The following is a 13566-nucleotide window of genomic DNA, read 5'->3' as shown; positions in this document are numbered from 1 at the left end:
CAGACTCCTGGGCCAGTGCTCATTCACCACTTGCTGTCTCTCTAGGCCCTCAGAGAGGGCCTTTGATGTCCTGGGCCTCCCTTAAGCTCAGCCCTAAAATGCCAACTTCTCCAGGAAGGCAGCAGCTCTCTGAGGCTGTGGGTCCCCCTCCCAGAAGCCCTGTGGCTGAACCGGATCTGAGTTTCCTGGTTCCTGTCTGGCAGGGGATGAGCAGACATCCTCCCCGCCTTCTCTCCCCAGGCTCCAGCCCCAGTCCCACATCTCCATGGCAACCCTAGACACAATCCTGATCTGAAGAAGGATCTGGAACAGGGAGCACAAACATCACTGAAGAGACCAGAGGAGCTGGCGTACCTGCCTCCCTTGCTCTCTGTGTCCTGCCAATCCCTCCACTGGCCTAACCAGGCCCCTATACCCCAGCCTCCCCAAAGACCCTCAACTGAAGATTCTGCAGGTCTTCCCCATAGCTGGGCACAGGAGGGCCTGGATGGAAGCCTGTCCTCTGCAGCTGCCCCAAAGGCTGCTCCTGCTGGGGGCAACTGCCCTGACTGCGTCTGCTCTGCACACAGGGGAGTACAAGGTAGCTTGGCTGGGGCAGGCAGGAGATTCAGGTCCCACCACCCTTTGAGATTGTGTTTCCTCAATCAGCACTCACCCTGATGAGCTGGGATCCCTTGAGTTGGGGGACACTGGGAAACCCTGTGCCTGGTCTTGGCTGGCACCCTCAAGTCCACCCCCACCCCTCTGGGTGGCTGGAACTCCAAGTCACCCAGAAGCAGGTGTCTGGGGGCGGGTGGGGCAGTCTGGCACCGGGAAACACTGTGGGCTTTGGAGTCAGACGGCCCTGCGTTCACACACACACCCTTGACATTACTGTTTCCACTGTCTAAGACTTGGTTTCTTCAGCAGTAAAATGGAAAGAATAATAGGCCCTTGCCCCTTAAGGCAGAGGTCCCCAACCCCCAGGGCCAGTCCGCGGCCTGCTAGAAACCGGGCCTCAAAGCAGGAGGTGAGTGGTGGGCAAGAGAGCGAAGCTTCATCTGTCACTCCCCGTCGCTCCCTGTCACTCCCCGTTGTTCCCCGTCGCTCCCCGTCACTAGCATTACCACCTGAACCATCCCCACCCCCCGACCCCCGTCTGTGGAAAAATTGTTTTCCACAAAACCAGTCCCTGGTGCCAAAAAGGTTGGGGACTGCTGCCTTAAGGGACTATTATTATTGTGCATATAAGGTGAGATAAACCATGCAAGACACATAGACAGTGCCCAGCTCATAGAAGGTGCTCGTTCACCCACTCTCTGAACCTCCGCCTGTCCCGCGTGCCTCCAGGGCAGGTTCTGGCTTTAGTAGGTCTGCACAGATATGAGAAGATGTTCCCACATCCTGAGTCCTAACGGAGAATTTCTCCCCCGAAGACCCACATCCCGGCTTGTCTTCAAGCACCACCGGTGCCCCTACCATGCACCAGAAAAGCCACGTCTTGTTCTCCTTCTATCCTTACAAAAATCAGATGGTTTGAGTACTTATACGTCATCTCATTAATCCTCACAACAACCCTGTACCAGTGAGGATGTTTTGGGTTGTAAGTAACAGTTACCAGACTAAACAGAGCTTAAACCATAGGACAGGGCTTCCCTGGTAGTGCAGTGGTTGAGAGTCCGCCTGCCGATGCAGGGGACGCGGGTTCGTGCTCCGGTCCGGGAAGATCCCACATGCCGCGGAGCGGCTGGGCCCGTGAGCCATGGCCGCTGAGCCTGCGCGTCCGGAGCCTGTGCTCCGCAACGGGAGAGGCCACAACAGTGAGAGGCCCGCGTACCGCAACAAAAAAAAAAAATTAAAAAAATAACAACAAACAAACCATAAGGACATTTATTATTCCACTTAAGAAGAGAGGCCATAGATGAGTCCAGAAATGGTTAATTCAGCAGCTCACCCATGTCAGGGCTCCTCTATAACTCTCATGACCTCATCCTGGCAAGATACCTGCTGCAGCTCTGGGCGTCGCATCCTCAGTCAATAGCTTTCAAAAGCAGGAAGAAAAAGGGGCTCCTCATCACACAGCTCTCCCTCCTTTTTTTTTTTTTTTTTAAATCAGGGAAGAAAACCTTTCCCAGGAACGCTCAGCAAACCTCTCCTTAAATCTCATTGGCCAGAATCAATTCACAGGCCAATCCCTAAACCTGGCAAATGGAATTAGGATTACAAGGCTTGGTTTAGGCCAAAGACCAGGGGGGCTCTCTGATAATTGAGGGGAATTAAGTTTCTCTTAGCAAGGAGAAACGGAATGCCTGTTGGCTGGGCAGGTGCCCAACCGTGTCTCCCCCATCCTTTTATTTTTGGTTGCACTGCGAGGGTTGTGGGATCTTAGTTTCCCGAACAGGAATTGAACCTGGGCGCTCCACAGTGAGAGTGCGGAGTCCTAACCACTGGAGCGAAGGCCAGGAAATTCCCTCCCCCATCCTTGAATAACACTTCCGTGATGCTCATTAAATGCCAGGCACTACCCTAAGCACTGAACCCATACACGTCCACAATCCTTTAGTTTCCACTACAAAATATGAAAAGCTCTGACAACCAAAATTTGTTCTTAGCTAACTAACTGGCAACACCTGACCTGAACTGACAGGAGGCTGTTTACAGTCTGTATTTGTCCTACTTAGGGTAAATGTTCTGTGCAATCGCTCTAGAAAATGTGTTTGATCGTGGAGGGCTGTGGCAGACTCCATTTGGGGCTGCAACATATTATATATCTTTCTAAAACCTGAAAAATTCTGAAACACATCCTAGGGTTTTTGAATACGAGATTGAGGACTTGAATTACATTTTTTAATCCTCACAAAAATTCTGACATTGTTCAATCATCCCCATTTTCCCGACAAGAAGACTGAGGCTCAGAGAGGCTGAGTGACTCACTCGGGGGTCACACAGCGGGCAGAAGGCAGGGCCAGGCTTGGAAGGGGACCGCGTGGTTCCAGGGACGGTGCTTTTCGCCGCAGCCTACCTGGTGGACCTGTGCGGCCGGACGTGGCAGGCGGACGGGCTGCTGCTACACTCGCACTCCGCGTCGCGCCGCTTCTACTTCGTGGCCCCGGACACCGACAGCAGGCTCTGGATGCGGGCGGCGACCCCCGGCGACAGGATCCGCTTCCAGTTCCGCTTCTTCCTGGTCTACAGCCTGACCCCGGCGGCGCCCAACACCTCCTCCCCGGCGCCGGCGCCGGAGGACCCCTGCGCACCCGGGTCCTACCTGCAGTTCTACGAGGGCCCACCGGGGGCGCCATGGCCCTTGGGGGCCCGGTTCTGCGGCCTGACCATCACTGGGCCGGTGGCGTCCTCCGGGGACTTCCTGGGCCTGCGCCTGGTCACCTTCGTAGGCGAAGTCTCTCTTTCCGGTTGGGTGGGTGCGGGCTGGTCCTGAGAGAGGGCGGGGGCTGGGGCCTGGCGGCAGGGTCAGGGGCTTCAGGAAGGGGTGGTCCAGACCCAAAGAGCCAACCCCATAAACCTGACTTCCATGGATGCACGGACCACAGCTGTTCACACACAGCTCCCACTCCCACACGATTCCCACATGCTCACACACCTCACACTCCAGCACCCACCCCACTCACACACACTGTACCTGTGCGCAACTCACACCTCGTACACACACCTGGCACACCCACCTGCACCACACACACTGAAACACCCAACCCACAGGCCTGGCGTACTGTACACTCTCTCCCACACACGGTTCACATCATGCACACCTCATCGTACACAATACCACTTTGCACACTGCCATGCAACTCACACACTCTCATGTTTGCACACTGGCTTCTCTGTCCTGGGTCCACCCGATGGCAGAGGGGCCGAGAGTTGGGACTCTGGTGGCTGTAGGTGACAGAAACCCACTTAGGCAAGGAAAGGGAACTGAGAATAATAATCCCTCGTTGAGCACTGCCTGTGGCCCTTCTCATGCCAGATCCCATCTGTTCTCACAGCAGCTCTGCTGGGCCAGTGCTCATATCCTCGTATTTATTGATGGGAAACAGGCTTGGAGAGGTTGAATGAAGCAGCACAGGACTCCCAGCCCAGAGGTGGAGGAGCTGGGCTTTAACTGCTAGAGTTTGTCCTCTGCTCCAACTGAGCCAAGGCTTTAGTCCCAGCAGGTTTCCCCAGGACTGAAGACACTCACTGATGTTTCAGCAGAGGAGCTGCCAAAGCCCAGAAGTTTCCAAAACCTCGGAGAAGCATCATCGCCCTCGCTGGCAAAATGTCCAGACTGGAGAATTAAACATGGGTTTGGGGCTTCCCTGGTGGCGCAGTGGTTGAGAGTCCGCCTGCCGATGCAGGGGACGCGGGTTCGTGCCCCGGTCCGGGAAGATCCCACATGCCGTGGAGCGGCTGGGCCCGTGAGCCGTGGCCGCTGAGCCTGCGCGTCCAGAGCCTGTGCTCCGCAACGGGAGAGGCCACAACAGTGAGAGGCCCGCGTACCGCAAAGAAACAAAACAAAACAAAACAAACATGGGGTTGTGAGCACTTCAAGGCAAGAACAGGGGGGCCTCTGAGAGCCAACACAGGTTCACCAGGAGCTGGACCTCGACATGCCAGGCCCCGGACGGCCCTTCAACCTGAGCTGGTCAGAGAGCACCCCCTGCTGTCTCATGTGTGTCTTTGGGGCCATGACTGATGGTGCCTGGGTTCCCCTTTCTGGCTCCTGTGGGCTGTAGCGTGCCAAGGGTCCTATTATATTGTTTTGCAAGCAGATCTCACAGGCTAACTGGAAATCAACCCCTCCCTCCCTCCTTTCCTCCCTCCCTCCCTTTCTCACCTTCCGTGAGGTACCAGCCAAGCATGTTGCGGCTGCTGTGTGTTCAGCAGGGTTGGACTCGAAAGCAGGCGGCAGTGGCGAAGCCCTGTCACAACTCTGGCTTCCTTGGATCGCTTTTCACCACTTTTTACTTGGATTACTCTTTGTGTTTTCTCTCTCATAGATATTCACTCTTACCCCTGCACATCTTTTATAAATCAGAGCATTCATTTGCACATGAAAAAACCCCAAGTCAAGTCGGCTTAAGCCAAAGGAGAATTTGGGGGGGCTCCTATAACTGGGATATTAAGGTGTTCCTTCAGGTATAGCTGGATTCAGGAGATCAAGGAATGCCACCTGGGCTCTATCTCTTTGTTCTCTCCCTTTGCATTGCACTGGGTCTGTTTGGCTTCCATCTCAGGCAGCTCCAGTCCCTCTTTCTACTTGGCAGCAAGGTGACCCTGCAGCTCCAAGCCCACAGTCCCCCTTATAACTCTCATCTCAGTGAAATAAAGAGCGAGGATCTTTTCTCTCTCTCTCTTTTTTTTTTTTTTTTGGCTGCGCCGAGTGCCTTGCAGGATCTCAGTTCCTGACCAGGGATTGAACCTGGGCCCCCAGCAGTGAAAGAGCTGAGTCCTAACCAATGGACTGCCAGGGAACCGCGAAGATCTTTTCTTATGGTTCTAGCAAAAGTCCTCGGGGCCAAATTTGATTAGTCACATGGGCCATGTGTCTGTTCCCGGGGCCAGGAATGGAATGCTCTGATCCCCATGTCCACCTCTGAGCCATGGTATTGGTCAGTCCCCCCTGAACCAGCTTTTCTCCACAGAATGGGGTGCTGGGTAAGCCAACCTGTCTGCCACACCCTGTGCACCAAGTCATACCCTTCTCTCACCTGTGTGCCTATTCATTCATTTAACAAAGATTGAGTACCTGCCCTTGTGCCAGGTGCTGTTCTAGGCTCCAGGGATACATGCAGCAGTGAAAGAGAGAGAAGTGCCTGCCCCATTTGAGCTGACATTCTAGTGGGGGAGGCAGACCATAAACAAAGAACCAATCAAATCCATAATCTGCAGAGGTGGTAAGTGCTGCAGAGGAACCCAAATCCGGATAAAGGGGTGGTGGGGGAGGGATGGTGTGCTGTTCTCACGTGGAGGTGAGGGCAGGCCTTCCAACATGATGACATTTGAGTGGAGACCTGAGGGGAGCAAGCCATGCAGTTACGGGCAGGGCTGATGGCAGGTGCAGTGCCACGAGCCGGGATGAGCTTGGCGTGTTCAGGTTGCTGGGCTACCATAGGCTGCGTGCATGCACACGTGCACACACACACACACACACTGAGTGCCACAGTGCTCATGAGCATGGGGCTGAATTCCTATCCTGCTGCTTAGATACAAGCTGTGTGGCCTTGGTCTAGTGACCTAACCTCCCTGTGCCTCGGTCTTCTCATCTCTAAAATGGGATTGATAGTATTGACCCTACAGGGTTAATGTGAGAACTTAATGAGCTGGGATGTGAACCACGCCTGGCTTGGAAGGAGCTCAATAAACATTAGCTGCCATCATCATCCCCGTCCCCACCATCATCTTTATGATCATACACCTGCCTCATCCGTACTCTCATCTGCACGCACATGGAGACAGCCCCTCCTGCTCACACCTCCCGCATCCCCTCCCCATAGGGCCAAACATTCTGCGGTGCTCAGCATCCTCGTCGTGCCTCCCCTCTCAGCCCCAGGATGCTGTTGTGCCTACTTCCGATGTCAGAACAGCCGGTGCGTCCCCCCGAGGCTGGTGTGCGATCCCCGGGCACGGACAACTGTGGCGATGGCAGTGACCAGCCTTCTTGGCCAGCAGCTAACTGCAGCGGTCAGTGACAGGTGTGGCTTGGGTCCTGCTGAGCAGCTGGGTTAGAAGCTGGAGGCCGGAGGCACGGGTGCGGCAGGAGAGGATGAGGTGAAGCACAGTAGTGGCGAATCCAATCAGACCAGACTGCCTGAGGACCAGAGGATGTTAGAGCTCAAATGGTGATCGAATCCAGCTGCTTCCAAATGTCGTTTCAGTGGTGGAAGCTTTTCCTACACAGAGCCTTGCAGAGGCCCCAGACATCACAAGGAGAGATGCCCTACTTAACTGGACGTGGGAGGCCTGGGCCGCGGCTGACTGATGTCCCACTGAGAGACTTGAGTTTGACCTTCAAGACTTTGAAAACCATTGATCCAGCCTGACTCCCACATTTTATAGATGGGGAAACTGAGGCCTAGGGAGGAGAAATGACTTGCCCAAGGTCATAGAGTCACTGAGTGACATAACCAGGAATGACCTCTGTGGATGGACAGAGGGGACCAGACTAGGTCACCCCTGATTATCCTTCTTAGGAATCTGGACATGCCCCACTCCCAGTCAGGGTTGCCATGTCCTGTTGAACAGGTTGTTCGCTGCAAAAATGCACCTGGCTGAGGGGTAAAACCCAGCTTCCCGGGAGCCCACACTCTCCCCTCCCCAGGCACTCCTCAGGGTCCTCCCTGACACTATGCTCTGTGCGCAGAGGCCCGGGCCCTATGTCCTCTCCTCCAGCTGCCACACCCGTTCCCCCCTCGTTCTCCTTTATACCGTATCGCCAGCTGGACTCGTCTTTGAACACTAGTTATATAACCACCTCCCCACCTGACATCTCCACGTGGCTGTGCAGGCGGGTCTCACACTTAACTTGCCCCAAACTGAACTCATGATCCACAGCCTGCCCTGCGTCCTGCTTCTCACCCGTGTCCCATTCTCACTCAGTGGCCGCTTTGAATTCCAGTTGTTCAGGCCCAAATGGTTGAGTGGTCCTTTACTCCCTTTTCCCTCTCAGCCCATAACCAAGCCATCAGTGTTGTCAGAATTAATCTGATGTTTTCCTCATGATAAGACTGCAGTCGTGGGTTATGAGGAGGAAGATCCCAGAGGTCAAGTGCACACCAGGCCAGACCAACGCGATCACTGCCCAACACGGTCCACGGATGTTGATGTTGGCCTTGGTCACCGGGTTGAGGCTGTGTTTGTCCGCTTCTCCGCTGTTACTCTGTCTCCTCTCTCCACACCGCCCTCTTTGGGAGGAAGTCATCACGCGCAGCCCACACACTAGCAGGGAGTTAAGCTCTCCTGCCAGGGGAGCATTTTATTGGCCGCACCCCTCGGCTTGCGGGATCTTAGTTCCCGGACCAGGGATTGAACCTGGGCCCCCAGCAGTGGAAGCGTGGCGTCTTAACCGCTGGACCACCAGGGAATTCCCGAGGAGCCTTTTAAAACACTAAGTCAGATCGCATCACTCCCGTGTGCAGGACCCTCCTCACTCCTCACTCAGCCCACACAAGCCTCCCAGGGGCCCCCAGGCCCTGAGTGACCTGGCCCGTCACCTCCCACCTGCTCGCTTGCTCCAACAGCTCCTCCACTCTGGCCCCTGGCAGCTCCTTCCACGCTCCAGTCTTGTCCTGCCTCTGGTCTCTCACTAGCTCTTTCCTCTACCTGGAAGGCTTTTCCCAGAGGTTCACATGCTCATTCCTTTGCCTTCTGCAGGTCTTGACTTAACCCTCACCCTCTCCATGAGCTCTTTCCTTACCCCTTTGTTTAAAAATAGCAACCCTGGGATTTCCCTGGGCAGTCCAGTGGTTAGGACTCTGCGCTTCCACTGCAGGGGCCACGGGTTCCCTGGTCGGGGAACTAAGATCCCACAAGCTGTGCGGCCAAAAAAAAAAAAAACACGAAAAGCAGCCCTGTGTCCATTGAAAGCAAAACAGGTAAACAAAACGTGGTACGTCCACACAATGGAATATCGTTCAGCCCTACAAAGGAAGGAAATGCCGACACATGCTACAACATGGATGAACCTTGAGGACATTATGCTGACTGCAATAAACCAGTCACAGAAGGACGAATACTATGTGATTCTATGTATATGAGACATCCAGAGAACTCAAAGAGACGGAAAGCAGAATGATGGTCGCTGGGGGCTGTGGGGGGGAAATGGGGAGTTATTCACGATGGGGACAGAGTTCCAGTTTTATGAGAGGAAAACAGTCCTGAGAACGGATGGTGTTGATGGTTGCTCAACAATATGAATGGACTTAACACTACGGAACTGTCCTTAAAAACGGTTAAAATGGTACATTTTGTTTTGTAGAGTTTACCACAATTGAAAGAAAACTAGCAACCTTGCCCCTCGCCAGCGCGCCCTGTCCCTCCTGCCCTGCTTGACTTTCCCTCGTAGCTCCTGTCTCCATTTGACACATGGTGGAATTTGTGTTTTGTGTTGCCTCGCCCTAAAACGCCAGCTCCATGGGGGCCTTTTTGTCTGTTTTGCTCACTGTCATATCCCCCAGTCCCTAGAGCAATGCCTGGGGTACAGTAGCAGGTGACTGAAAAATACTCATCAGATGAGTGGAAGAATGAACCTCTCTCTGTCTCCGTTTCCTTATCTGTAAACTGGGGATGATAAACCTACCCTCTCAGATTTGTCATGAACTTTAAGTGAAACCCTGTGGGTGAAGGGCCCAGCGCAGAGCATGGTTCTCAGTGCAGAGAAAATGCTCAGTACAGCATCACTCCTTGAGAAGTAGCTCCGTTCATCCACCCCAGCCCCTGGAGCTAGACTGTGAGTTCAAGTCCGCCCCTGTCACTTCCAGCTGTGTGATCTGGGCAAGTGACTTAACCTCTCTGTGCCTCACTTCTCTTATCTGTGAAATAAAAATACTAACACTAAGAGGTTTGGGGAGGATTAAACGAGACATAATCATACCCTGCAAGGGGCAGATCTCAGTGTGTTAGAGCTGTTATTTGCCACTGCCGGTCCCTCTCCGGTGCCCAGCCAGGAAGGGAGTACGGATGATGGTACCTCCGGGCCCCTGACTCTTCCCCCAGCTCTCGGGTCTGTGGGCCCCCTGGGGATGGCAGCTGAGAGGAGCCCCCCAGCACGCCGGGACCCTGCACGACAGGAAGCCGCTCCGGAAGGTAGATGGCTCTTGGTTATCACCTGCTGCCGCTCCTTCCGCCGAGATCACACTTGTCCCTCTCCAGTGATGGGTGGGGGCAGCTGGCCCAGGCTGAGGCCTGAGTGCTCTTTCTTTCTACAGGCCTCCAGCCGCGGGGGTGGCGCTGGCCTCCTCGTGGGCCTCCTCTGGAGCTGCTGCTCCTCCAGCCGGCTGGCTTGGGGGGCTGGTGGTGTGCACCATCTGTTACACACGTCCTGGCCAGGTGGCCCCTGGGGGCCTGCGGCTGAGTGAGCCAGGTCAGGGGGGTCATCCTTAGAGAGGCTGTGGGCATCAGAGGAAGGAGAGTGGGCTCTGGGGTCAGATAGTCCCCGGGTTCTGCCCCCACCCCCCACAGGGCTGTCTAACCTTGGGCAGATCATATAACCCTCCGAGACTCAGTCTGCCCCTCTGGAAAATGGGGGCATGGGGGCCTCACAGGGTCATGGTGAAGGCCACAGGAGGCAGCTGACCCTGCAACTTGCATGGTGACTGGCACTCGGCTGGATCAGTGAAGGGCAGGGAGTAGGGGCCTCGCTCCCCTGAAGCTGCCTTGCTTCACGCCCGGACCTCACTTGCCCTGCTTTGCTCCATCCTGGCCCACCCTCAGGTACCACGGGTCCAGTCGTAGCCAAAGACACAGGAGACAGCCCTGGCGGGGATAGCACCGTTTATTAAGAAAGATCAGGATAAAGACCACAGGAGGGTCCCTTCTAGGACACAGAGGCCAGGCGTCCCGGACCCACCTCTGGGGGTTGCTGGTGGGGAGGGCGCTTGCCCCCAGTTGGGCCCTGGGGCTCCCACAGATGGGGCAGGGCTGTCACGCCCCCTTCCTGTCCCTCCCAGTCATGAGTCCCCGCTCCCCTACCCAAGGCATTAACTCTTTCCGACCACCAATGCTCTCCTCCCCCCATGTGCCCTGGGCCTTCACTTCCAGATCAGTGGGGGGACGTGGCCTGGTGCAGGCAGGGAGACACTCTCAGTGCTGGGCTCTGCCTGTAGCAGCTCCTGGTAAGAGTTGAGGTGGGCTTTCCCTTGCAGCCCCTCAGGGCAGGGGCCCTGGGCTAGGTGTGGGGTGGGAGGGATGCAGGCCAGGAGGGCTTGGTGGGAGGGGGGAGGCTGCCAGGGGCCGGTGGCCTGGCTGGCTAGGCGGAGGTGGAGGGGTGCTGGGACATGGGCTGGCAGGGCTGGGGGCTGCCTGCCCAGGGGTGAGCTGCCTTTTGCACCACAGTTAGCACTAAAGAGCTTTCCCAACCCGGAGGAGGGTGGCGAAGGCCATGCGATGCCCTCTGCTCCGGGTAGCTGGTGAGGCTCCGGGTAGCTGGTGAGGCTCCAGGCTGGAAGCCGAGTTTGTCTCCTGTAGAAATGAGGGCTGCCCAAGGGCTGAAGAAACGGGCAGCCCAGCACTACCTCGGGGGGCTCTGTTGGTGGGGGCAGTTCTGAGCCTGCTCAGCCACCGTGCCCGACCCCAAGTCCTGGTGACCCTTTGAGGCACCTGCTCCCATGCAACCCGCCCTGCCCAGCAGCCTGTGGCTTTGCCCAGGTGTGTCTGCGTGGGGTGGCGTGCCCACCCTCCAGTCCAGCCCAGGGCAGTAGCAGCAAAGCGTGGCATCGCCTCCGTTTCTTACAAAATATTCATAATAATAATATTAATAATAATATAGTCGACGCTGCGGGGCTGGGGCGCTGCCCGGGAGTCCGTGTGGGGCAGGCAGTGCCTACGAGGGGCAGGGGCGCGTGTTGGCCCCCGCCTGGGCGCGGTGCTGCAGGTCCAGTGGCTGTGGAGGCGGGGTGCCAGGCCGGGCAGAGTGCAGCACCAGGTTCTTGATACAGCCCGTGATGCCCGAGGAGAACCTGCCCCCGGTCAGCACCGCCACGTCGGGGGCTCCACCTGCAGGGAAGGGAGAGGGCGGGGCCTGTCAGCTCCAGGAGGTGGGGGGAGGAAGGCCCCATGCTCTACCTCTGCCGGAGCCCCTGGCCCTCCCCGACCTGGAGGAGCGGCCCCAGGCCTGCACGAGGCCCGAGCTCAAGACTTACCGACGTAGATGCTGCCCTTGGTGTTAACTGCCACGTTAGGGCCTGGGGACTGGCCGCTGACCAGCTCCTCTCCGTCCACCTGGATGGAGCCTCTCCGGCCCTCTCTGCAGTGGAACGGGGTCAGGCCCCTCACCACCGATCCCCCGTCCTTCTCAACCCAGAGAGCCCCCTCCCTTTGCTACAGAGACTCCAGTCAGAGCAGCGTGACCCCGCTCCCTGAGTTCTTTCTTGCCCCCTCCCTCCGCTGGATGAGAGATCTGGTCCCACAAACACAACTTCCTAGCACCCCACCCAGGCTTCATCCAGCCCCTAGGGTGCTTGTGCGCCCACCCCATGGAGTTCTGTCCTGCCCTGGAAGTCTGTGCTCCGGCTGGCGGGCTCTCCCCTGACCCTGGCTTCACGTTCTGTCTCCCCAGAGCTCAATGCCTGCCTCCCTGCGCATGACGGGGGGCGTCCTGTCCCAGTCCAGGACTCCGGGCCCTTCGCCCTAGTGCCCGGGGGGCTCCCTTACCGCAGCGCCATCACCCGATGCCACTCGCCATCGTTGATGGGGTCCTCAGAGACAAGGCGGGCCTCCCCACTGCCCAGCTGGTAGCTGCAGTCACACAGGCCCAAGAGGGTGTGAGCAGGGGGCAGGACTGGAGGGGGTGTGGGACGGCGGTGGTGGTGTGCAGCTGGGGCACTGGGCGCTGCAGCTTCTTGCTGGGGGGGCCATGGGGCTGACCAGCGGGGAAGCCACTGAAGGGTAAGGGGGCTGAGGGAAGGGAGAGGAAGGGTCGGGTGCCAGGACCCACCTGAAGACAAGGTGCCCATCCTGAAGCCCAAGACTGATGAAGTCCTTGCCTCGGCCGGACTCTCCCACCTCCTGCCAGAGAAGCACAGGGTTCCGGGGGCTACCGACAGCTGTGGCCTCCTCCTTCCTCTCTCCCACTCCTGTGGCCACCAGGGGGCTGGGAACCCTGAGATCCTGGGCGGGACGTCCACACTTACCACGCCCTGCCAGAGCAGGAGGCCGCTGGCCGTGCTGGTCTGAACCTCCAGCTCGATGGTCTCGGGCACCTCAGGGTGACTGCGGTGCGGGGGAAGTGGGTGAGAGGGCAGAAGCCCCAGATTCCCGTCCCCCACCCTGGGCCCACAGACTCTCTTCTCACCTCCTGGAGAAGATGCGGCCAGGGAGGGCGAGGAATCCGTCATCGTAGAAGTAGGCTCCGTACTGCCCGGGGGCATCTGTCGGGGGAGTGGGGGCGATGCTGGGACACCTGCTCACCCGCATGGAGTATCCATCCCGCATCGGTGCCCTTGACCCCCACCTCCACCCCGACCTGTACTACTGCAGGGCTCTGAACCTGCAGTCCCTGGAGACCCAAGGGGGCTGGGGGCAGAATTCAGAGGCCTGTGAACTTGGCTTGGAAAACATTATAGTCCTAGCCTTGCTCTCTTCTCCCTGAAGGTTAGCAGTTCCTTTAGTTACGCAGGTAGGAAACACACTGAGGAGGAGCAGGGCCTGTGACTCAGTCACCAGTGGAAGATTCCCTTATTGCATTACAGTTGCTGCAAATATTTCAAAACATTGTTTATGCTTATTGCAATTGTGGTAGCTGTTGGGACTAACGACCCTAACCCTAACCCTAACGCTAGATCTCGTATTTAATGCGTTAATAGAGATGCAAACAACTTCAAATATTTTGATAACCTTCTTTCAGAACAATTGATTCCCTTTGAAATGCTATGTATT

General features: G+C 56.8%; 2 protein-coding genes across 11 annotated transcripts in view; one reads left to right on the top strand and one right to left on the bottom strand.

Annotated features, from left to right (window-relative positions):
• Positions 1–487: 487 nt before the first annotated feature.
• On the top strand, positions 488–10074 carry LDLRAD2 (low density lipoprotein receptor class A domain containing 2). The gene is given in 6 exon segments (XM_033838811.2): positions 488–572; positions 3000–3392; positions 6521–6592; positions 6595–6657; positions 9595–9988; positions 9990–10074. Coding segments are annotated over 6 exon segments (1092 nt in total).
• Positions 10075–10447: 373 nt separating this feature from the next.
• Positions 10448–13566, bottom strand: part of HSPG2 (heparan sulfate proteoglycan 2) — a 102131-nt gene continuing 99012 nt past the window's right edge. For all 10 annotated transcript variants that reach the window (XM_073794639.1, XM_073794607.1, XM_033841672.2 and 7 more), the window contains 6 exons: positions 12983–13058; positions 12822–12900; positions 12626–12696; positions 12343–12426; positions 11832–11935; positions 10448–11685 (listed from right to left, as the gene is read on the bottom strand). In XM_073794639.1, the coding sequence (XP_073650740.1) occupies positions 11513–11685; positions 11832–11935; positions 12343–12426; positions 12626–12696; positions 12822–12900; positions 12983–13058 (587 nt within the window). In that variant the 3' untranslated portion in view covers positions 10448–11512. The remainder of the gene's footprint in view (positions 11686–11831; positions 11936–12342; positions 12427–12625; positions 12697–12821; positions 12901–12982; positions 13059–13566) is intronic.

Source organism: Tursiops truncatus, chromosome 1 (assembly GCF_011762595.2).
Source record: "Tursiops truncatus isolate mTurTru1 chromosome 1, mTurTru1.mat.Y, whole genome shotgun sequence".
NCBI classification, from domain to species: Eukaryota; Metazoa; Chordata; class Mammalia; order Artiodactyla; family Delphinidae; genus Tursiops; species Tursiops truncatus.
This window is presented reverse-complemented; position numbering and strand designations above follow the sequence as displayed.